The sequence below is a fragment of the Eurytemora carolleeae genome, unplaced genomic scaffold (genome assembly GCF_000591075.1).
Source record: "Eurytemora carolleeae unplaced genomic scaffold, Eaff_2.0 scaffold594, whole genome shotgun sequence".
NCBI lineage: Eukaryota > Metazoa > Arthropoda > Copepoda > Calanoida > Temoridae > Eurytemora > Eurytemora carolleeae.
The window spans coordinates 102352-125000 of NW_019396661.1; the positions used below are offsets into that span (position 1 = coordinate 102352).

The 22649-nt window shown below is 32.1% G+C and overlaps 1 protein-coding gene across 1 annotated transcript in view; it reads right to left on the reverse strand.

Moving 5' to 3' along the window:
- Positions 1-14480, reverse strand: part of LOC111707045 (uncharacterized) — a 30932-nt gene extending 16452 nt beyond the window's left edge. Inside the window, exons 1-11 of the mRNA XM_023480037.1 lie at positions 14315-14480; positions 12668-12725; positions 12211-12249; positions 11861-11907; positions 10311-10930; positions 9705-9752; positions 8276-8329; positions 7126-7187; positions 6367-6409; positions 1411-1617; positions 759-859 (exon numbers count right to left, since the gene is read on the reverse strand). Coding sequence (XP_023335805.1) covers positions 759-859; positions 1411-1617; positions 6367-6409; positions 7126-7187; positions 8276-8329; positions 9705-9752; positions 10311-10930; positions 11861-11907; positions 12211-12249; positions 12668-12725; positions 14315-14342 — 1307 coding nt within the window. The 5' untranslated portion in view covers positions 14343-14480. The remainder of the gene's footprint in view (positions 1-758; positions 860-1410; positions 1618-6366; positions 6410-7125; positions 7188-8275; positions 8330-9704; positions 9753-10310; positions 10931-11860; positions 11908-12210; positions 12250-12667; positions 12726-14314) is intronic.
- Between the last annotated feature and the right edge of the window lie 8169 nt (positions 14481-22649).

Here is a 22649-nt window from a genome sequence, read left to right on the forward strand (position 1 = left end):
AGTAAACGCCTACTCCATAACAAGTTCTTGAAATGTATCTATTCAGGAACAACCTGTCTGCTATCAAAGTCAACCAGGACACGACCCACACGTTTACAATCCCGCGAACTATCAATGCCAATACCACTGGGCGCGACCTCGGTAGCTATCAAACCAAGCTATCAATTCAGTGCTTTAAATTTCACACAGGGACACAAGCCTTTCTGTCAAACAAGCTATTTATCGATCCCAAATGTTAGAGATTTACTACACAGTTAAAATTTAATGTATGTATTTAAAAGAAATTTGCGAGGATGGATATAACGTAGTTAAGCTATCTCCACACATGTTTACAGTGCAGTTTAAGTTAAATATACGTATTTAAAGGATTAACTTGGATAGATATAACCGCAGTTAATCTAATCACAATGCATGTTTTAATCATGTTACGTAGTTCATGTTTAATATATCTAGGTATGCTCAGGTTAACAAATATGGGGATTGCTACGATATTTGCTACAGGCCTTGAAATCAATACAATGAAGACTGCTTTCCGATTTAAGTTTTGATTTCTAACAAGCTTTTTTTAAAATTGCAAGTTTACAAGTAAACAAAGAGAGGCTGTCGAATTGGAAGTTTCACATTTGTTTCCATGTTTCTGTGTATCCAATCCAAGCTGTTTAAATAACCTAGAAGTTTAAATTGAAATCGAAAGTCGTCTTTATTGTATTAATATATACGACGACGACTGTATATCTTCGGAATAATTAATAATTTACCTTGATCCTTCAGCGACTACTCTTGGTTGTCTCTTGAAGTCGGTGGAGTCTCTTTCTATATTCACATATTTGGGTCTATCCGGCACATTCTCAACATGTGGCTGAATTAGAAAAATTGATAAATATTTCTCTTAAAATTGTTTTAATATTATTATCACATCTAAAGGGAAAGTAGCAAAAGTTAAAAGTTGTTTCATCATAATAGAATTAGGAATTTAGTGACGATTTTAAGACTTTCTGCATGCTGCTTTTAAACAGGCACCACAATGACATTGAGTATGTGCCACAAACTATAATTTTCTAATAACATCTTTGCAACCCAATGTCGTAGGTCTCACATATTTCAAACTATGAATTATGTTAGATCATAAAATGTAAGTTTTAAATATCAAAGGATACAACCATCAGGTTGCAAAGATATAGGAATTAGAAAATTTGTGTTTTTGGCCCAGACCCTATTACTTTGATGAAATACGAGTTCAGTGATTGAATTAAATAAACCAAGTTTAACCTCTTCTTTTGTGCTCCAGTTCAAGTTAAAGAGAAATGGTTTCACTTAGTTCAAATATTTTAAATCTAACCCCCCCCCCCTTCTAACCTCCCCTCACGCAACTGCCCTAAATAAATTGGTAAAGATATTGGATAAAATCACCTTCACAGTATTGATAATTAAAGGATGTTCCGTAGATTTCAAAAAAGGCGCTGTCGATGGTTTTGGCGCATTTTCAGGAATAGTTGTGGTCGAAGGAGGTGTCGTCTTCACTAGAATGGGCGTGAAGGATGGAAAAGGCGTTGTGGTGACCGGCTTGGTGACAATCTTTTTCCCAAAATCACCTTCAAATCTCTCCCGACCTCTGGGCTGAAAATAAAGATTACTATAAAATCATTAATATAAAATGAGTGCTGTATAATAAATGTATTTCCCTTCTTGTTTTGAACGTTGAACTCAAAGTAATGTAGTTAAACAGCTTGTTTTTCACAAAATGTTTATTCTGATGAGAAGTTTTACAGAAAAATCCAACTGAACCTTTTTTGTTTACGTTAAATCTATATACTAAACAAATATAATAATTCGTATATATATATATTCTATTTATTCGTACACAATTATAATGGTACAATTTAACTCAATTCAACTAGAAATGAGATATATAACATATAAAATATAGAATTAATATATAGTCGAAAACAATAAAATAAAATTTAAAAAAATAAAAACTTAGTTAAACTTAGTTAGTTTTTACATATAGCATCAATAATTACATCTATTTCATCATAGTTAAATCCTTCTAAAACATTTGGATTTGACCGGATTAATAGTAAATCTTTTAACAGTGGAATTCTCCACGCATTTTCAGCCGGATTCGCGTAAATCATGTTTGACTTAACTAGAGACTTGTTCAAGAACAGTTTATATACATAGGTTTCATTTGCAATATTAGATAAATTCTTACATAATTTTCTTCTTTGGTCATTTTTGCATAAATCAAACAATAGTCGGATGCTGAGCTTGCGACTTTTACACATAGATTCGCAAAAGGATACAAATCGGCTACACAACATAGTTTTTAAATGAATTTGCTCAGAAATTTGTTCAATAAAATATCCATGAGTTTGTCGTGGCAAACCAAATAAAATACGAATAGCAGTATTCCAATGCACATATGTTATAAAGCTTAACAACCATTGTAGGTTCAGAAAAATGAAATGCTTGATTCAAAGAGTGAATTATTGATATAAGCTTCGCACGTTTCAAATTACAATCTCTGGTCATAGAATTATCGGATTGAAATAGATTTCCAAGATGTTTAAATTCATCTACATATGGTAATGGGACATCATTTAGAATAATCGGACATACATTATTACTATCAATATATATATATATGTTGCCTACAGCCGGTCAAACGGCTCGACCGATTGGACTGAAATTTGTTGTGGACACTCATGAGTAGTCGGGGGGTGTTTTAGGCTAAAAAAAGTTTTTTTTCAAAAATTTTATTTGGAAAATTTATTTTTAAATATTTTTTCCACGTGCAACGCCGGGCTCTTCAACTAGTAATGGATAACAAAGAGCTTTAGAAAATTCCATCAATTTTATCCAGCGACAGTCGATAGAGCATATTATGCGCTATTATAGGTAATATTGCGAATGATAATTACGAATGCTCATTGCGAATGCTAATTGCAAATGATAATTGCGAATATTGCCAATGTAACCTCTTATTGCCAGGCATTAACAATTGGTTTTTTGACAAACTTCTTATAGCTTATTCATTTGTATTATATCATTACTATAGCATAGGAACCCAGCTACAGTTATTGAAAATCTGAACAACTTTTAAAACTTTTTCCATATTCTAAACAGTTTTCTGATCAAAATTTGAGGCAAATTGGTCATGGGGGTTATGAATGATAATCGATTATACAAACAAACAAACAAACAAACAAACAAACAAACAAACAAACAACCGAACAAACAAACAAAGATTACTTCTTCATACATATTACTCGCGGAATCCTTTATCTCGTCCACTGTTCAGAGTGAATATTTAATTTAACGATGTATTTAGAGCTTTTGCATTTATTCATGTTTGTCTTGCTAAATTTGACAAGCTGATATTCTTACTAAACTCTAGATAGAGTTCTCTGGAGATAGATTTGTTTTGTTTATGTTTCTCATGACTTTGTTAAGTTTTAAACTAGATTCTCACAAATCCTAAATCCGCTGAAATAATGTAAACAACTTAAACTGGTTTCTGCACCAATATACAAAATATTACAAAAATGAGATTTATAAAACTCCAAGCGTAATTGTTTAAAAATAAGAAATAAAAAACAGAAAAAAGAATCACAGATGTACATTATATTGTTCAGAAAAATATTCAGCAGAAGTAAAAACCCGGAATTACTGGGACGAATTGGCGACATCGTAACACCCGGCCATACTTTTCCCCAAATTTAGGATATTAAATCTGTCTGATTCCATGTAAAATTTTCAAAACATTGTTTATCATCAAGCTTCTCAAAAAAAGGATTTTTAAAATAAATAAAATTAACTTTAATAAAATGAAAGAGTGATGTTTTTGTTTAATAAATTAACCACATTTGGTTCAAACATTCTTCAAGTCAAACCACACAGGAGAGATTAGGGGTGTAAATTATAGTAAACCAGGAAAGGGAGAGGGGAGGTTTTAATCCAAATGAAATTCAGTGTTATGTGGGGGGGGAGGGGGTGGAATGGGGATGCGGAATTAAAATATTTTAAGTGTTTTTGTTTCTCTATGAAGATGTCAATCCTCCTTGTCTTCGTTTTCCCTTATTCACCCCTGATATTTCAGCTATAATTTCACCAGTGCACCGCGGCGTGAGAAACCATTCTTAATTTTTCTTTCAGTTTCCCGTTTCACGGTCAAATTAGATTAACTATGTAGTCTAACTGCTCTGGGACTGGGCAAAGTTTGGTTAAAGACGGAAGTTTCTGGAAAATGAATGTAAAATTCCGATAATAAATATAAAATTCCGATAATGAATGGAAAATTCCGATAATGAATGGAAAATTCCGATAATGAATGTAAAATTCCGATAATGAATGGAAAATTCCGATAATGAATGTAAAATTCGGATAATGAATGTAAAATTCCGATAATGAATGGAAAATTCGGATAATGAATGTAAAATTCCGATAATGAATGGAAAATTCCGATAATAAATGGAAAATTCGGATAATAAATGGAAAATTCCGATAAAGGATGGAAAATTCCGATAATGAATGGAAAATTCCGATAATGAATGGAAAATTCCGATAATGAATGTAAAATTCCGATAATAAATGTAAAATTTCGATAATGAATGTAAAATTCCGAAAATGAATGGAAAATTCCGATAATGAATGGAAAATTCCGGTAATAGGTGGAAAATTCCGATAATGGATGGAAAATTCCGATAATAGGTGGAAAATTCCGATAATGAATGGAAAATTCCGATAATGAATGGAAAATTCCGATAGTAAACGGAAAACTCAGATAATGAATGGAAAATTCCGATAATGAATGGAAAATTCCGATAATGAATGGAAAATTCGGATAAAGGATGGAAAATTCCGATAATGAATGGAAAATTCCGATAATGAATGTAAAATTCCGATAATAAATGTAAAATTCCGATAATGAATGGAAAATTCCGATAATGAATGTAAAATTCCGATAATGAATGGAAAATTCCGATAATAGGTGGAAAATTCCGATAATGAATGGAAAATTCTGATAATAGGTGGAAAATTCCGATAATGAATGGAAAATTCCGATAATGAATGGAAAATTCCGATAGTAAATGGAAAACTCCGATAATGAATGGAAATTTCCGATAATGAATATAAAGAACCGCTCAAAAAACGGTGGGAAAATTACGAAATCGGCCTGATTTTTTTTAAATACTGACAATTCAGTTGATTTATACAATGCAGTGTACACTGTACACCCACCCTGTCCTGAATGTTTTTATTCAAGACTAAATAGCATGAAACTTTAGAACACGGATATGTTTAGAAGGGCTAAATTCAGTGAATTTTAATTCAACTTTTCCCAAATCAATGAAAGTTGATATTCAAGTTGTGCAGTGTGCTTTACGGACTTAAGCATGTGCTGGTTGTAATAAATCTTGTTAATTAACAGGAAATTCCGCTAAAGAACGGAATAATTTTAAATAACCGTTGACGATCGAATTTAACCAAAATATCAACGTGCATACTATGCTGTATTTACAACTTGTTTTATGTTAATTGTTATCCCCAGCAGATTCTCTTTTATTTTGTTTGAAGTGCAGTTAGGTTTCCTTTAATGTGATTCTTTATTTCTTTGGGTTGTTCTTTGATTGCATTGAATGTTTGTTCAGTGAGGGAAATAAGGCCTGCCACAACAATTTCTAGTCCGAGCCACATTCACCTCATCTTCTCGTCCGAGCCACCTCGAAATCCTCGTCCTTCTAATACTATTTTTTTAGTGTATAATCCTCCAAGATAAATTTTTTTAAGAATCGGGTCAATTAAATTTTTGTAAATCGAAAAAAAATAGTTTCAATTGAATTGAAGTTTTTGAGTTCAATGTCGTTGAAAAGTTTCACCTTTTTTACGCGCATTTTTAGATATTCCAGATGTAGAATGCCGCAAATAATTCCGAATGTAGAGATCTTTAATCTTTTTTGTTTTTCCGGTTGGTTCCATGGGGAAAATGATAAGCAGAGGTATTCCAAATATTTATGCTATTTATTTTATATCGCCAAAATAAGAGTTAAAAACTTTAAAAGGACTAGGATTTCGAGGTGGCTCGGACGAGAATATGAGGAGAATGTGGCTCGGACAAGAAATTGGTGTGGCTGTACAGTACAGGTTTAGCAAACTAAAAACATTTTAACTTCAAAATGTGATATACCGGTTCTAACTTTTCTTTCGAACCCAATTTAAGATTGTCTGCTAATGTTGGTGGATTTCCAAAAATTTATTAAACATCCATTGTGTTTTAATTTTATGTGATACTGATTCATTTTCCGATGTCCTATGTTGGTTTTAAAACATTTTTCATTTTTTTCTAATAATCCAGAAAAATGTTACCTGATATATATTGTTTCTGTACTCACGACGATTTTCTTCTTCCCTGCAATTACAGAATACAGAATTAATGTGAATTTTTGTTTTAATCATTTGATATCTTTTAATAGTGATTACAGCTTTGTACTGTTTACAATCTTTGTTATTTTGCTTAGAAAATTAGTTCTTCAGCTATTCTATTGGGCTGTCGTTCAATAGTCCCTCAAAGATTTCCAAAGGTAATCCTTTATAAGATGAATAATGGGAAAGATATCGTCGTGTATCTACCTTGAAAAGAATTCAATTCTCAGAATTTACTTCTATAGCTTCTATAGCAATAAAACCGCAATTGAAAATAATCTATTTGGTGAAAGAAGAACAGGGACTAATTGTGTTTTGGACACATGCGCCTCTTAAAGTGGAAAACACTTTAAAATACGTTTACAGTCCCTTTAAGCAATCTTTTCCCCATAACTCTGCCCTTATTAGATTACAAACAAGTTTCGTGAAAACTTTTACAATAAAAAAATTCTTCGCCTTGGGAAAAAATTCCGAGAAAATTTCAGATTTTACTTCTCCAGGAGCACCAGAAGTTAGATTAGAATTAACAAAAATTATAAATAAGAAAAATTGTCACAAAAATAATATCGAATCCATTTCAAAATTAGAAAATTAATGTTATCTCACAAAATTATATATTTTGTTCGGATTTTTAAACAAAATGTCATTTTGAAATGTTTTCGATGAAGCTCGATATATTTGAACTAGGAATATAAAATATACCTTTCTCTGTCTTCAGGTTGAAATACGTCAGATTCTCTTGGTTCTCCCATTCTCGGCAGAAACTAAAATATTGCTTATATTAAAGGGAGTGTGGGCGAACAAAGACACCCAAATTGAAATGGCGTCAAAACTTAAGTAATGAGAAAATTGTAAAAATTTTAAAACATATTTTGATTAATTTCGAACTGGTTAATAACAATTTTAAAAATCCAAGTGGATCAAACCTCAAAATGTCCGCTGCATCAAAAACAAATATCTGATGATTTTATGTGAAAAATCTTCAATGAAGCTTGTTTTATTCTTAAAATTAATTTCCGGGTTAATTATTTATTCTTTAATGTTTATTTGCTTCTCTTTACTACATTTTTCGGGCGAAAAGAAATAAATTTTGTAGATTTTTTAGTAAAATGTAAAATATACATTTCATGAAAATATTAAGCATTTTCTCCAAACAAATAATAGGTTATAAAAAAATATAAAAATGACAAAAACAAGTTACTCCATATGAAATTAGAGCTGACAGACGTTTTATTTTAAGACTAAAACAATCTCGAAATGAAAGTACTTCAAATTTTTCAAATTAAATTATTTCAATAGATTAATTAACTTGTCATCATTTTCAACTGAAATTAATTTTGATAAATCATCTATTTTGATTTTCTGATTTTACAGAAATGAATCGAAAGAGTATTTTAAAAATAAGATTTGAAGGAACTGTAAACCTACGCCTGGGAGGTCTAATCCTCAAGGGTATCCTACAGTATATCTAGATTTCTCTCCAGCATAAGTAATTAAGTAAGCGAGTCACTTTTTCAAAAAAACCCCAGTCAATAAGAGAAGCATATCTAATTTATCTTCAATCAGATAAAGGTTTAACGGGTACCCTCACAGGCAGCCGTAGTACATTTGAATTTTCGAGCCAGGTCAATCTTTCCGGTCCCAGTTTGTACTGTATCGCTCGGACATTGGGTAAATAAAGCAGACAATCAATAGGACTAGACGGTGCAACAAGTTTGACGCGAGCAGACGTTAGGTTGAATTTATTTGTAATAAAGGGTCAGAGGTTCGTACCCTTGTGATTCGGATATACCAAAATATGAACGGAGGGTCACTTTAAATTGCGTATACAGTCCCTTATAATATATTTTACCAGTTTACAAAGAGAATGGTGAGAAAACTGACAGATATCTGCAACTTTAGAATCCTAAGAACATGATTAGAGGAATTGAGCCTTTGCCACAAACTCTGAAATTCTACTCCCTGTATAGCTTTGGACACTTCTGTATGCCGAGTCCATTAGCGCCTGATCCAATCAGGGTTCGGTCATGTGCTTGTTGTCTATTCTGAACCAATAGCAATAGTATGGCGGTATCATCTATCTTTCTATCTATCTCATTATCCAATCAGAGTTATGAATTCTTAAATCGGTGCTATCAATAAATGGATATATTTACTTCTGCTGAAACTATATTGTGGAACCAGGGAGCAAGGAATAGAAAGGAGAGACAACTGACGCGGTTCGCCCTACCATATGATTATACATGCTTTGCAGACGATACTCCATTTTATATCGAGCTGTTTGATTTTTTAGTAGGGCCCCACAGGAAAAATATGTATTGGCTCAATTTTCTTTCACCAGTTTCGCCAATACATATTTTTCCTGTGGGGCCCTACTAAAGAAACCAAACAGCTCGATATAAAATGGAGTACCGTCTGCAAAGCATGTATAATCATATGGTAGGGCGAACCGCGTCAGTTGTCCCTCCCTTCTATTCCTTGCTCCCTGTGTGTAACCCAATGTCGTAAACCTTGCATATTTCAAACTATGAATTCTGGAAGATCAAAAAACATGTTCGAAATATCTAAGGTTTACACCATCAGGTTGCAAAGATATAAGGATTAGAAAATTTGATTTTGTGGCAAAAACTCAGCTCCATTAAGATGAAATAGGTATTGTTCAAACTAAAATTGAGAAGGAATTAGCATTTGTTAAAGCCCTTGAAAATGTGTACAAACATAATATTATTTAAATATTATAGATACATGATATTATTTCTGAAAAAAATTTATAAATTTCTTAAAATAAAATCACAAGGGTATGCCCCCCCCACCCCCCAAATGTTTACCAAATAAAAAGTACAATCTGAATACCATAGATAGGGTTTAAAAAAATATCCTGGTATGTAATAATATTTAAAAGCCTCTCCTAGCTCTACTAACAAATTGAACTGTCAAACTCGATTTGGTTTCCCGATATTTTGAAAGGGAAATGTGTATAAAGTATATATATGGCTGTTTAGGGGATAGGATCAGTAATGAGTATATAATTATTATTAATTTGTAAATAATAACAAAACAAAAAACTCCCCCCCCCCCATTCTAAAAAAAGAAAAAAGGAAAGGAAAGGTACAAGAATGTTAAAAATCTATTGTTTGTATTTTTTTTAAATGGTGGTGGATTGTTAATACTCCGTATTTGACGATAGACGATATCGAAAGAATTATTCGTTGTTTTGAACGAATTGTTAGTAATTTCAAACGAAGTGTTAGTTATTTCGAAATGTTTCCGTTCGAGTTTACCTGAATTTTCTGAGATTTACTTTTTCTGTCTTCTTCGTGAAATTCCGCCTAAAAGCATAAAAAATACCAATATGCCATGTGTATATATTGTGTATATATAAAAAAGACTAGAAAATGCAGAAATTACCAAACATTCAAGTTCAGACTTACGTCAGACTAACCGCATTTTAAAACAGGTGTCATGAAATCTAAATCAAATCTGTCAAGTTATAGTTTTTTAAGAAACGAGGGGGTAATTAATCCGATTTCATTATATAAGGGATTAGATGACCAGTGATTCTCTGCATGAAGCATAATATAGGGAGGGGGGCAGGTGCCCACTACTTTAATCCTCTCAAAAGGGAGCAGAGGGGGGGGGGACACATGGCAAATAGTAAAAATTGAAATTCAAAGACTTCCTTATATTCCAAAGAATTAGTTTTGTCAATTACCACTATGTCAACCGGCATAAATCTTTAAAGGTCATTAGAACAACATTTGTCAAGTAAAAATATATGTAAAATAGGTTAAAATACTTTAATGCATGGGACATTAGTTCCAAACAGTAAAATTAATATCCCGGAATATCCTTGGATTAGAACTACAATGTCCCCTGTAATATCTTACCATCGAATTTTCTGAATAATTAACTTCGTCCTCTGCACGATGTAAATGGTCCTCCTTACGCGGAACACGAACCTCCACATGCGGTACACCATCATCCTCATGCAGTACACCATCCTCCTCATGCGGTACACGGCGCTTCTCATGCGGTAAGTTGTCCTCAAAACGCGGTTTGCCTAAACTTGACGTCGATTGCTTCTCCGTCGAAGCTTTATAAACGCTTGAAGTGGACGTTGAGGTTTTAGGTTGAGAGGTTTTTTGAATCCAAGTTTTAATCTGACTGGAAGGAGCAGTTGGGATGAAATGATGTTCTTCATTTTCATCCACGTGGTTGGATGAACGCACACTAGATACCTTTGGTTGGGTTGAATCAGGTCTATCCAGGTAAATGAATTTATCACTAAACTTATGTTTATAAAAGTCCACAACTTGATCCCCTTTGGGGGAAGGGATTTCAGTGTTTATCGGGTGCTGTTGCTGTGAGGTGGTGGGGACATGGTTTGGAGGTTGATTTGAGGTGGTGGGAGAAGGGTATAGAGGATATTGTAAGGAAGAATGAAAGTATGCTGGATTTCTTTCTGTCGTGGAAGAAAGTTGAAAAGGGATTTGAACAACGGGTGTAACTAAATTTTCAAATTTAACTTTTTCTGAAAAAAAATTGTTGTTTAAAGACTGCCGTACATTAAGAAATTTTTAAGTTTAAAAATAGTCCAAAATTAAGATATTAGCACCATATGTTTTATTTAAGAAACGCCCTGTGTTATGTACTTTTAGTTTTGTATGTGGTTGTATTTAAAGTCTGTAAAAAGTGGTTTAACACACTATAAAGTTTATTATTACAGCGTGAATACAAAAAGCAATAAACATATGTCAAGGCTAAATAATGCATCTAATAATTTTCACAAAATAACTAAAAAAACTATTTTGTATTGTTGTCTTTCTAGCAAATGTTGCCAGTAAAGGATGAGGCTTTAAAAACAACCAAATACTGTCCGAATATAAATATACTGTACTAGAAATTCAAGGCGCTTCGCGCCCTTCTTTCTAGCCTTTGAGGGCGCTTCGCGCCCATCTCCTAAATTAATTGTGAACATGTTCTCTTTGTGTACATCGTAAAACAAAACAAAAATAATTCGCGGATTTTCACAAAAAATTTCGCGGATTTTCAAAATTTTCAAAAATTTAATGAAGATCGAATTTTGATGGAGACAAATATTTAAAATTTTGATCATTCATAAACCTTCCCTGGGGTCCCTAGATGTCCCACAAAAAATTTGGGCCCGATCGGTTCAGCCGTTTTGACGTTTATTGGATACAAACAGACAGACAAACAGACAAACAGACAAGCCAAATTTATATATAGATTTAATTAAGTTTTAAACATAAATTAAATAATCTGGCAAAGAAAATAACAGGCATAAAGCTGCATGGAATGAAGAAAGTTAAAAAATACGTACAGTCGTCTTTGAACCCGTATCCTTATTTGAATATTATACAAAAAATGAGTGTTTTTGGTGAAAGAAAATCGAATGATAAAGTTTCTTTAAAGGTACCTTCATACCCTCCACCTTCGTCCAACAGCCGGTCTTCATTTTCACTTCTAAATCATAAAATATTGAATTTTTAAATTTAGAAATTTAAATTTTTAGTTTCAAAAAATTGTATAGCCACAAAAAGAAAATATTGTCACCATAGATGCAAAACGGTTTCCATTCAAGATAACTAAATATTTTGAATTCTGTTTAGGTAAAAATCGATTACAAATATTTCCGCTTTTCATTTGTTGCTCTGGATTGAAAACATTACTTAAGCTTGCCTCCTGTTGAATACTTTTTAAATCCAATATTTTGTATGCAAAACGTTTATGTTCTCATCATGTTTTGAGTTAAGCTTGTAAATTTACCTAAATACTGAGGTGCCTGAATATTGTAGCTCTGTGGTCCTTAAAAATAATTGAATACCATAGATAGGGTTTAAAAAAATATCCTGGTATGTAATAATATTTAAAAGCCTCTCCTAGAGCTACTAACAAATTGAACTGTCAAACTCGATTTGGTTTCCCGATATTTTGAAAGGGAAATGTGTATAAAGTATATATATGGCTGTTTAGGGGATAGGATCAGTAATGAGTATATAATTATTATTAATTTGTAAATAATAACAAAACAAAAAACTCCCCCCCCCCCCATTCTAAAAAAAGAAAAAAGGAAAGGAAAGGTACAAGAATGTTAAAAATCTATTGTTTGTATTTTTTTTAAATGGTGGTGGATATATTATTATTATCATTATTGTTATTATTATTACTATTATTATTATCATTATCATTATTAGTATTATTATTATTATTATAGATTTCCAACCTAAAAGTGTCTGAGCGTCTGCCACTATTAGGACTAGAAAGTGCTGAGCCCAACGTCACTAAAAAAACCATTTTTTAAATTTTTAGTATATCCTAATTAGCTGGTTTTTAAAAAAAAAGACAATAAACGTTATCATGAATGGGTTTTTGAATCTTTCATCTTTCTCATAAAAACTTCTTTTCACTTAAATTTTAAATTTTAAATTCAAATAAATTGTCTGGATCTTTTTCATCCTTCAATTAGATTTTGTATACAGTCATATACACACTCTACATTATATACATATATATACACGCTATATTATATACAGTAGATATATATATTTACACTTTGTATAGACTGTACTCTGTAATTCCCAGTTGAGTTGAATAGTCTAGATGTTTTCACTCGGTTTTTATAAAATATGAAATATTGCCGAGTAAATTCTGTCAGGTAAAAAGGACTTTTATTAAAAAATGTATGAAAACAAACAAACACAAGGTCAAAAAACTACGTCTTAAGGTCGTCTTCTGTTTACGCGGCATATTCAAGGACTTAATATTAAACAAGAATCTGAAAAATCGGATCAATAAAGAAAACCTGATTAAATAAAGAAAGATCAGTTTGGTCTATGAAGAAAAATTGATCAATGCGGAAAAATTTATCAATGATAGAGAATTTATAAATGAAAAAAAATGATTAATGAAAAAAAAAATTATTAAAGAGAAAAAAATGAATAAAATTGATCAATAAATGAAACTGAGAAATGAAGAAACCTTGAAAAACTTATCAATGAAGAAAAACTGATCATTGAACAAAACTGATAATGAAGAAAAACCGGATCAATGAATAAAACTGATCAATGAAAATAACTGATCAATGAAGAAAAACTGATCAATGAAGAAAAACCTAAAAATGACCGTTGTGAATCGAGCATTGCCATATTTGCCAGGAGGGTTACTTGCTTACAATAAAGAAGATTTGGTCGTTTTCATATCTTAACAAGATAGAACAGATTCTGTCAGTTTCCTTCCTTGTCTCTAATCTGCTTTATAAATCCGCAATTCATATTTTTGAGAAACCGCAATTTCAAATCATTAGACAGAGCTAGAACGGTTGTGAATTGGATTAACTGAAGATTAACAACTTGTAGGGTTAGTCCAAATATTGTCATGCAATGGTAATTTATGATATTTTAACTCTATGCGCGTCAGTGGATAAAATACTTTCTTTGGAATAATTTTCACGCAATTTTTATTAAAATATTTAAATTTGATCTACTTTCACAATTTTAGAAAATTTGAACATAAAACCATAATTTAAATTTAACTTTTAAGAGTTTCAGACATTTCAAAATAACTTTCTAGCATTGTTGGATTTATTTTCCATCGAAAACATAAAAATCTTACATTGTACTTGCCATCGATCTTCATGTTTAAATCCTCTTTGGAATATTTCTGAAATTTGAATATTCAAAGTTTAATATCAAATGATTTATTAAGTTTGAGGAATTTATCAGTGGCTCTATCTATCCATCTATCCATTGATCAATAAATCAATCATTCAATCAAACTTTTAAATATTCAGGAATGTAAGTTTTCTGCAGTTTTTAAGAAAAAGAATTAGAAAAAATGCAAAAATTCTGGAAGAAATAAAAAAGATACTTACAGATTAAAAATGGAAGCAGATGAGTCATATTGTTTGTTTGTACAGAAGTTGGCCGGTTATTTACAGTGTGTCGTTACTTCATGTACAGTTTGCTGTAACTGTTCTGTTAAAATGTACGGTTTGTGTGGGTGTTAGGAGAGACCCCACTTCACTCTCTGTATGATTTACATCTGAAATATTCAATTATTAAAAATGTTCATCTTAGATTCACTTTGCAATTTACTTTTTTCGTCAATGTTTTGCGAGAACCCTTCAAAGGGAGTGTTCGCGAAAAATGAAAGGGGGTGTAGGCTTACGGCGAAAAATAACCGCTATTGATCGCTACTTATTTTACTTCTATGTTGCGACTATAAGGAAAAAAGTGTTAAAATTGCGAACACTCCTTTTAACAAATACTTTTTAGCGGCCCTTTTTAATTAAAAGGTGTCATAAACTTATACTTTTAATGGCCATTAAATCAAAAGGTGACATAAGCTTAACTTTTTTTTGACCATTTACTTAAAGGTGGCATACTCAAATGCATATACTTTTCAGGACTCTTTCATTAAAAAGTAACCTATGCATATACTTCTAGTGACCCTTTTATTAGGGATTAAAAAGTAACCTATGCAAATACTTCTAGTGACTCTTTTATTAGGGATTAAAAAGTAACTTATGCAAATACTTCTAGTGACTCTTTTATTAGGGATTAAAAAGTAACCTTTGCAAATACTTCTAGTGACCCTTTTATTAGGGATTAAAAAGTAACCTATGCAAATACTTCTAGTGACTCTTTTATTAGGGATTAAAAAGTAACTTATGCAAATACTTCTAGTGACTCTTTTATTAGGGATTAAAAAGTAACCTTTGCAAATACTTCTAGTGACCCTTTTATTAGGGATTAAAATGTGACATATGCAAATACTTCTAGTGACCCTTTAATTAGGGATTAAAAGGTAACCTATGCAAATACTTCTAGTGACCCTTTTATTAGGGATTAAAAAGTAACTTATGCAAATACTTCTAGTGACCCTTTAATTAGGGATTAAAATGTGACATATGCTAAATACTTCTAGTGACTCTTTAATTAGGGATTAAAATGTGACATATGCTAAATACTTCTAGTGACTCTTTTATTAGGGATTAAAATGTGACATATGCTAAATTTTTTATAGACCATTTAATTAAAGGGTGTTATTGGCAAATACTTTTGCGGACCCTTTTTATAAAAGGTTTTTAAGGTTCTCATATTCATGAAACTTTGACTAACGAGTGTTATAACTTATAAGCATATAGTTGTAGTGAACCGTAAGCAGAAGAAGAGTACCATAAAAGTATACTCTCAGTGAACATTTGTTAATAAAGAAAAACCTGTTGTTTAAAGATATCTTTAGATTTTTAACAAATACTGAAAGTTTGCCAGAAGATCAAATTTCTAATCCCTATGTCTTTACGATTATGAGGATGGTACAAGCGTTTTATATTTCAAACTTTTACTAAATTTTATCTAATAGAATACATAGTTTGAAATAATAAAGGTCTACGACATTGGGTGGAAAAAATATAAACATTAAAAATTTAGAATTTGTGGCAAAGAGCTTAATTCCTTTGGATTAAAGTCAAATTTTTAATGAACGCTGGTCAGAGCGCCAGAGGTCATATAATTATATGCATACTGTTCTTTGTAATTAGTGACAATGAATAATATTTTAAAACACAAAGAATTTGCTTAATGAATTGTTTAAAAAAATTATACAGGGTGTCCCACGAAACATGCCAGTAGCAAGACAATTTGAACGTTGTCTTTGATTTTTTTAATATAATTTTCGGCATTTATTTTTTAACCTAATTTTAGAAGTTACAAATCATATAATACCTCCAGTCCTGGGATTTCCAAAATGTGGTTCGCTTTTCTGTGCTTTTAAAATTTCCCGAGATATAGAGAATATCCTTCAGATTTCGACAATTTTTAGTTTTATATAACAAATTTGAAATCTGAATGAAATTCTTAATATGGTAAGATTGGCAGCACAAAAAAGGTAGACCACATTTTGGAAATGCTAGGACTACGAAAATGTTATGGTTATTGCTTCAAGAATCATGTATATTAAAGTAGGTTGACGACTGAATGTCAAAAATAAATTTCTAGATCAAATACGAGTTTCAAGTCGTCTTGCTACTGTCATGTTTCGTGGGGCACCCTGTAGTTGCAGCTTCTGTCCCACAGACTACACAGACTGCTAGTATCTCCTTTCACAGGGTGGGCTAAGTAGGCCTAAATTGACCTGGCACGACATGTTACGTTTTTACGATAGGTTTTTAAAGTGCCATCTCACGGCCACTTGTCAAACATCATACCCATTCAAGGGGTTAAGTTTTACAACTTTAAAGATATACTCCAATTTTAAACATGAAACAAATGAATTCAATCTTTTTTTGAAGATTTTGTGTTTCGTATCCAAAGGATGCTTAAATATCCCTGAATACAGATGTTTGCTGATTGGTCGTGTACAGTGCTTGTACACAATTGAAAATACTATGGAAAATATCGCATATTTTAGTTAATAATCGATCTCTTTAACTCTCTTATCTCTGTTCTCTTTGTTCTATTACCAAAATTTTAATTATGATTTTATGCTTAATACTCCTTTTACAGTGTTTGTCTCATCCCTGATTTTTAAAATCTAAATTTTGTCCTCCACGTCCTCCTTGCACTTTTGCGTGAAATCAAAAATAGAGGAGCTACTAGGTCACAAAGTCATGCTAGTGATGTTGCATAGATTTTACCTTTTGTCTAATTTGCAGTTCCTCAGCACTGCACATATTTCAACGTATTAAACTATGAGGTTCCAGGAGTTATTTTGCTTGGTTAGAATTATGGTTTCATCCTTTGTGAGCACCCTTCTAATTTCATAGTAACTGAAGGACATCTGATGTAAAAATACGAAATCCAACATACAGAAAAAATGGGCCTCTTTGTTACTCGACAAAAGTTTATGAAATCTCAGGGTTAGTATTCTCCCCCCCCCCCTCCTCTCAGTTCTCACAGCTCTACTCAGCTGTGTTATTAACTCCCCCCTCCCCCTATTCAATTCTTATATTGAATTATCCGCTAATTTTTTTTTCTTTATCTCCTTACTTTTATGTTTCTTTCTTTCTCTCTCCTAGTTTTATCTTGTCATTTTTCTTTTCGTGTACTTATTTAAATCTTGGTTTCCTCTCTATTCTTGTCCAATTATTTCAAATGTATTTTTTATCTTATTTTCACTGTATTCTTGTTCTCAAACTCAAAGGATGAGACTTCAAAGACGATTGTACGGAATTTATTCATTCTTATTGTTTACGTTCCTTGCTACCCCCGCCAGGGGCGTATTCAGGAATTTGTCCAGGGGGGGGGCTTAATTTTTTTATTTTTCCAGGGGGGGGCTCAGCATCCGTTGGGGCCTGAAAACCCCCTGAAATCAATAGATTTCACTGGTCCAGGGGGGGCTTAGCCCCCATAGCCCCTACCTGAATACGCCACAGACCCTCGCAGCTCATTATTTTTACCAAATCATTAAGAAACCATTTAGCCAAAACCATTTAACCAAAGCAATAGTACTCAAAATATAACTTCTAATTGTAAAGAGTTTAAGGTTTAAAGTAGCCATTAAAGTCTGATCCATTGTGGGTAACCCTGTATAATACGTGTTATTATCCATATTTCTTCTGTAATTAAATATGTCCATACTTCAGTTATTTTTTCATCTGTATTCTTGTCCTTGTTTTATCTGTATTATTTTCCTTATTTTATCTGTAGACATGTCCTTGTTTTATCTGTATTTTTGTCCTTTTTTCATTTGTAGTCTTGTCCATGTTTTATCTGTATTCTTGTCCTTATTTAATCTGTATTTTTGTCCTTATTTTATTTGTATTCTTATCCTTATTCCATCTGTATTCTTGTCCTTATTTCTTCAATAATATTGTCCTAAATATGTTCGTATCCTTGTCCAGCACGTATATTTTAAATTAAATTAAAAATAATTTTAATCTATAACTCCTCTTTTTTGAAAATTGAAACCATGAAGACGAAACCAAAAAGTTTTAAATTTTTAACATCCGACCAAATGTGATACTAAAAGGAATCGAGTCTTATTCACAAACTCTGATTATCAAATCCTTTATGTCGTAGACCTTACATATTTCAAACTTTGAACTCTGTTGGATCAATTAATTCCAGTTTGAAATATCAAAGGTTTACACCATCAGGTGGCAAAGATAAAGGGATTAGGCAATTTGAATTTGTGGCAAAGGCTTAATTTCTTTGACCTTGTCCTTACGTTTAGAAAATAGTTATGTTTGCATTTTATTTTTATTTTTTTTCCTTTTTATCTGTAACATGTGATTTCATTTCTAATTTGGTTTTTACCTATTCTCATTTTTTCTTTGTATTTAATGAATCTTTTAACACTAAAATCTTCAAAATAATTCTGTAATTATGAAACAATTTATGATTCATATATAATCGTGTGAAATACTCTGGGCTGAAGTGTGAGTAGTTGAGGTTCACTTTACTCCGGTATAGTTTAGAGCACATGTGTTGTATCTAGAACCCTGAGTAGAACTGAGAGCTATTAAACCAACCAGATGGTTTCTCTGCAGACCCAACCTTAATTAGGGAAACCGTGGAGAGTTCAAGAATTTTATCCCAAAAGAAAATATGATTTGCTTAATTTTTTTATCCATTAGTTTATTTCATGCATAATGGATTAGCGAAGCAACTAGGTTTTACGAATTATTTTACCTTTTTTTCCTTAATTTTGCATTTTCAACACAAATCTGCTCCTGATAATATTACAGTTTCTCTTTTGTTGTCTTATATCGATTTTTTCATTCGGTTTTGTTTTTGATGTGAAAAGAAGCATTCGTGAATTTTCAAATGGAAGTAAAAATTCTCTTTCCTCCATTTTATTTTTAAGAAAGTTTACCAGTAAAAAATATTCGACATGTTTGATAATTACTGTTAGTTTTCACAATAACAAATTAGAAATGTTATTAGTACTGGGTTGTGGTGCCGGCCCTGTAGTATCCTTCATCATGATCCAAATACAATTCCACATCAACATTAAAACATCTTAATAGCATTTTTTCAAATCATTAATCTAACGTACAGGGTTGCGCACAAAGGATGAGACTTCAGAGACGGCTGTACAAAATGTGGTATTTTTCCTAATTTTCACGATTCCCTTAAACTGTTAACTTGTTTCTTTATTTGCCAAATCATTAAATAAGCCATTAAAAGATTACATGAAGGGCAGAATAATTATTTTAACCAAGGGATCGTCATTTTATAGGAGTTTCAGGTCGTCTTTACAGTCTCATCCTTTGTGGGTAAACCTGTACATTTTCAGAAAATTCAAAAAGATAATACGCACCATTTAAACATGTTGTTTTTGATCATAAGGATCCAACGGAGTTTTTCACACGAACTCAATGTTGTCTAATCACTATATTTGTTCCACCTGAGTGTGAAACTATTGACATTTAAGTCGACATTTAAAACAAATAACGATATGCAGAAATCAAGTTTTAAATGATTTTAGTCTCAACGCTCCCCCTCTGGAGCTTTTTGAGGTTAAAACATGATTATAAACCTTTTTAATCAAATGTTTCAAGGTCCTAATATTTCAATATGTCGGATGTGGATTAAGTTGAGAAATTGACTCTATTATTCATAAACCTTAAACAAAGAATGAGGAAAATAAGAAATATAAATCATGAAACTGTTGAGAGTAAATACAGGGTTATTCAATACACAATATACATCCTTCAAGCTAAATTAAGGAAAGAGGTTCATCCTTAGATATTGTCAATGGTCCTTGACCACATCATTTTGTAGAGATTTATAGGTTAAAATTAGAGTATGTTATTCAATACACATGGGATATTTACAAATACAGGGTATTCAATACACATGGGACACTTACAAATACAGGGTATTCAATACACATGGGACATTTACAAATACAGGGTATTCAATACACATGAGACACTTACAAATACAGGGTATTCAATACACATGGGACACTTACAAATACAGGGTATTCAATACACATGGGACACTAATAAAAATACAGGGTTATTTATTACAATGGACTCTAGTAAAAATGCAGGGTTATTCAATACACAAAGGACAATAATTCCAATATAGTGTTATTTTATTCGCATGGAACACTACTCTTATACTCATAAGGTTACACACTATATTCATAAGCACTGTTTAACAAATATTAGAAATAGTGGTTTAAACTGTGCTATATTCGTATAAAGTTTGCTATAATAGTTTCCCCAAAAGGCAAGAACAAATTGGCTGATTTTTATAGGAAATACATGGATACCCTGGGGGTGACAAAATTGTAAATATTTTTTTCCAGTGTTTTTAAAATTCCACTTCAACTAGTTTTATATTATTATTATTATGATTTATTTGTCGAACACATAAAATTGGTTCAGATATAATATGCAAGACCCTATAGATTATCAGACATGAACCATATGGTATTTTTGCAAGATTTAACCTAGTATTAACTGATTATACATGAAATACCAGGCTGCACGGAAACTAATTTTTACGCAGATTAATTCAACATCAGGTTTATCATGACCCACAAGTCTCACACCAAACCTTGCTGCAAACTATAAACCCCCTCTCCTCCGTTGAGACAGACCACGAGATGATCTGCCAATGATTTGGATTGCCAAGCGATCCACATACGGCGACAAGTCAAAGTGAAGTAGATAAAAAATTGTGAGTCTTCCTTGAGTCCTCCTTGAATCCTCCATGAATCCTCCTTGATTACACCTTGAATCCTCCTTGAATCCCTTGAATCCTCTTTGAATCCTCCTTGAATCCTCCTTGAATCCTCCTTGAATCCACCTTGAATCCTCCTTGAATCCTTCTTGAATCTACCTTGAATCCTCCTTGAATCATCCTTGATTCCTACTGAATCCTACTTGAATCCTCCTTGAATCCTCCTTAAATCCTCCTTGAATCCTCCTTGAATCCTCCTTGAATCCTCCTTGAATCCTCCAGGGGGAATAAAATGACATTACATTAATCAAACTAGATATTGGATCTTATAAATATTTACAAGTTTTTGAAAATATAGAAGCTCTTACTTTCACGCCAAATTAAACTAAATTTTACGTTAAATTCAAAGTATTGACAAGCAATAAAATGTTTTCAACTTCCATGAAACAAGTTGCCTTTTCTTAAAAGTGTTCGTAAAATTAAAAAAAAAAATTTTAAAAACTTTTTCCTTTGACTTTCTCTTTCTGTCTAGTGAAGGTTGCATTGAAATTTAATTTTCAGCATTAGTTACAGGAACGTATTCCGGTTGGAAGGTGAGTGGTTATATCTATAACAAGGACGGAATCCTTGATACAAGAAGGGGATCTCTATGATGGAAGGTGAGTGGTTATATTTATAACAAGGACGGAATCCTTGATAAAAGAAGGGGATCTCTCTGATGGAAGGTGAGTGGTTATATTTGTAACTAGGTCGGAATCCTTGATAAAAGAAGGGGATCTCTCTGATGGAAGGTAAGTGGTTATACTAATAACAAGGACGGAATCTAGCAATACCTTTTTTATCTTGGCAGGCATAATAATCATATTGAAATAATCTCTCCATTTGCTTTTCCTTAGATTAGAAATTACAATGTTTTATATGAATGAATCTTCCCCTCTCCACCCCCCCCCCCCCCCCTGGGTCTTTATGGTCTATGTCATATTTGTAGTTATCTAGAATGGGAAATATGAGAATTATCTTCTTGTTATTGTAGTGTATATAATATCTATGCCAGATATACAAACCTATAATTATTCGTTTACAAGTACAATACTCTCATTATGTATGATATAGCATCTATATATATAAAGTTGTAATCTCTGTTTGTCTGTCTGCCCTTCTGTTTGTTTGTTTTTCCGATCAAAACTCAGGAACCCCTTGACAGATTTGCCTCAAATTTTGATTGGGGAACTCGGGAGACCCACGGGTATGTAGCTTAGTTTTGAGATTTAACGTTGAGTGGGTCGACTTTAATATAGCAAAAATTTAGTTTCTCGGTAAAATCGTTCAATTGCGGGTTAACGACGGGAGTAACTTTTATTAGTAACCTGGGCAGCGCTGGGTTACCAAGCTAATATTATTTATATATGAAGATGTATTGATTTGATTTAAGAATACTCTACCTTAAGGATTTCTTTCTCCTAATAGTCTAACAGATATATAAAACTAAAATGTATGTGCTCTGAAAATTTTGATTAAGACAAATTGAGTGATATTCTTTTTCTGGTGGAACCTGGCCTGGCCTTG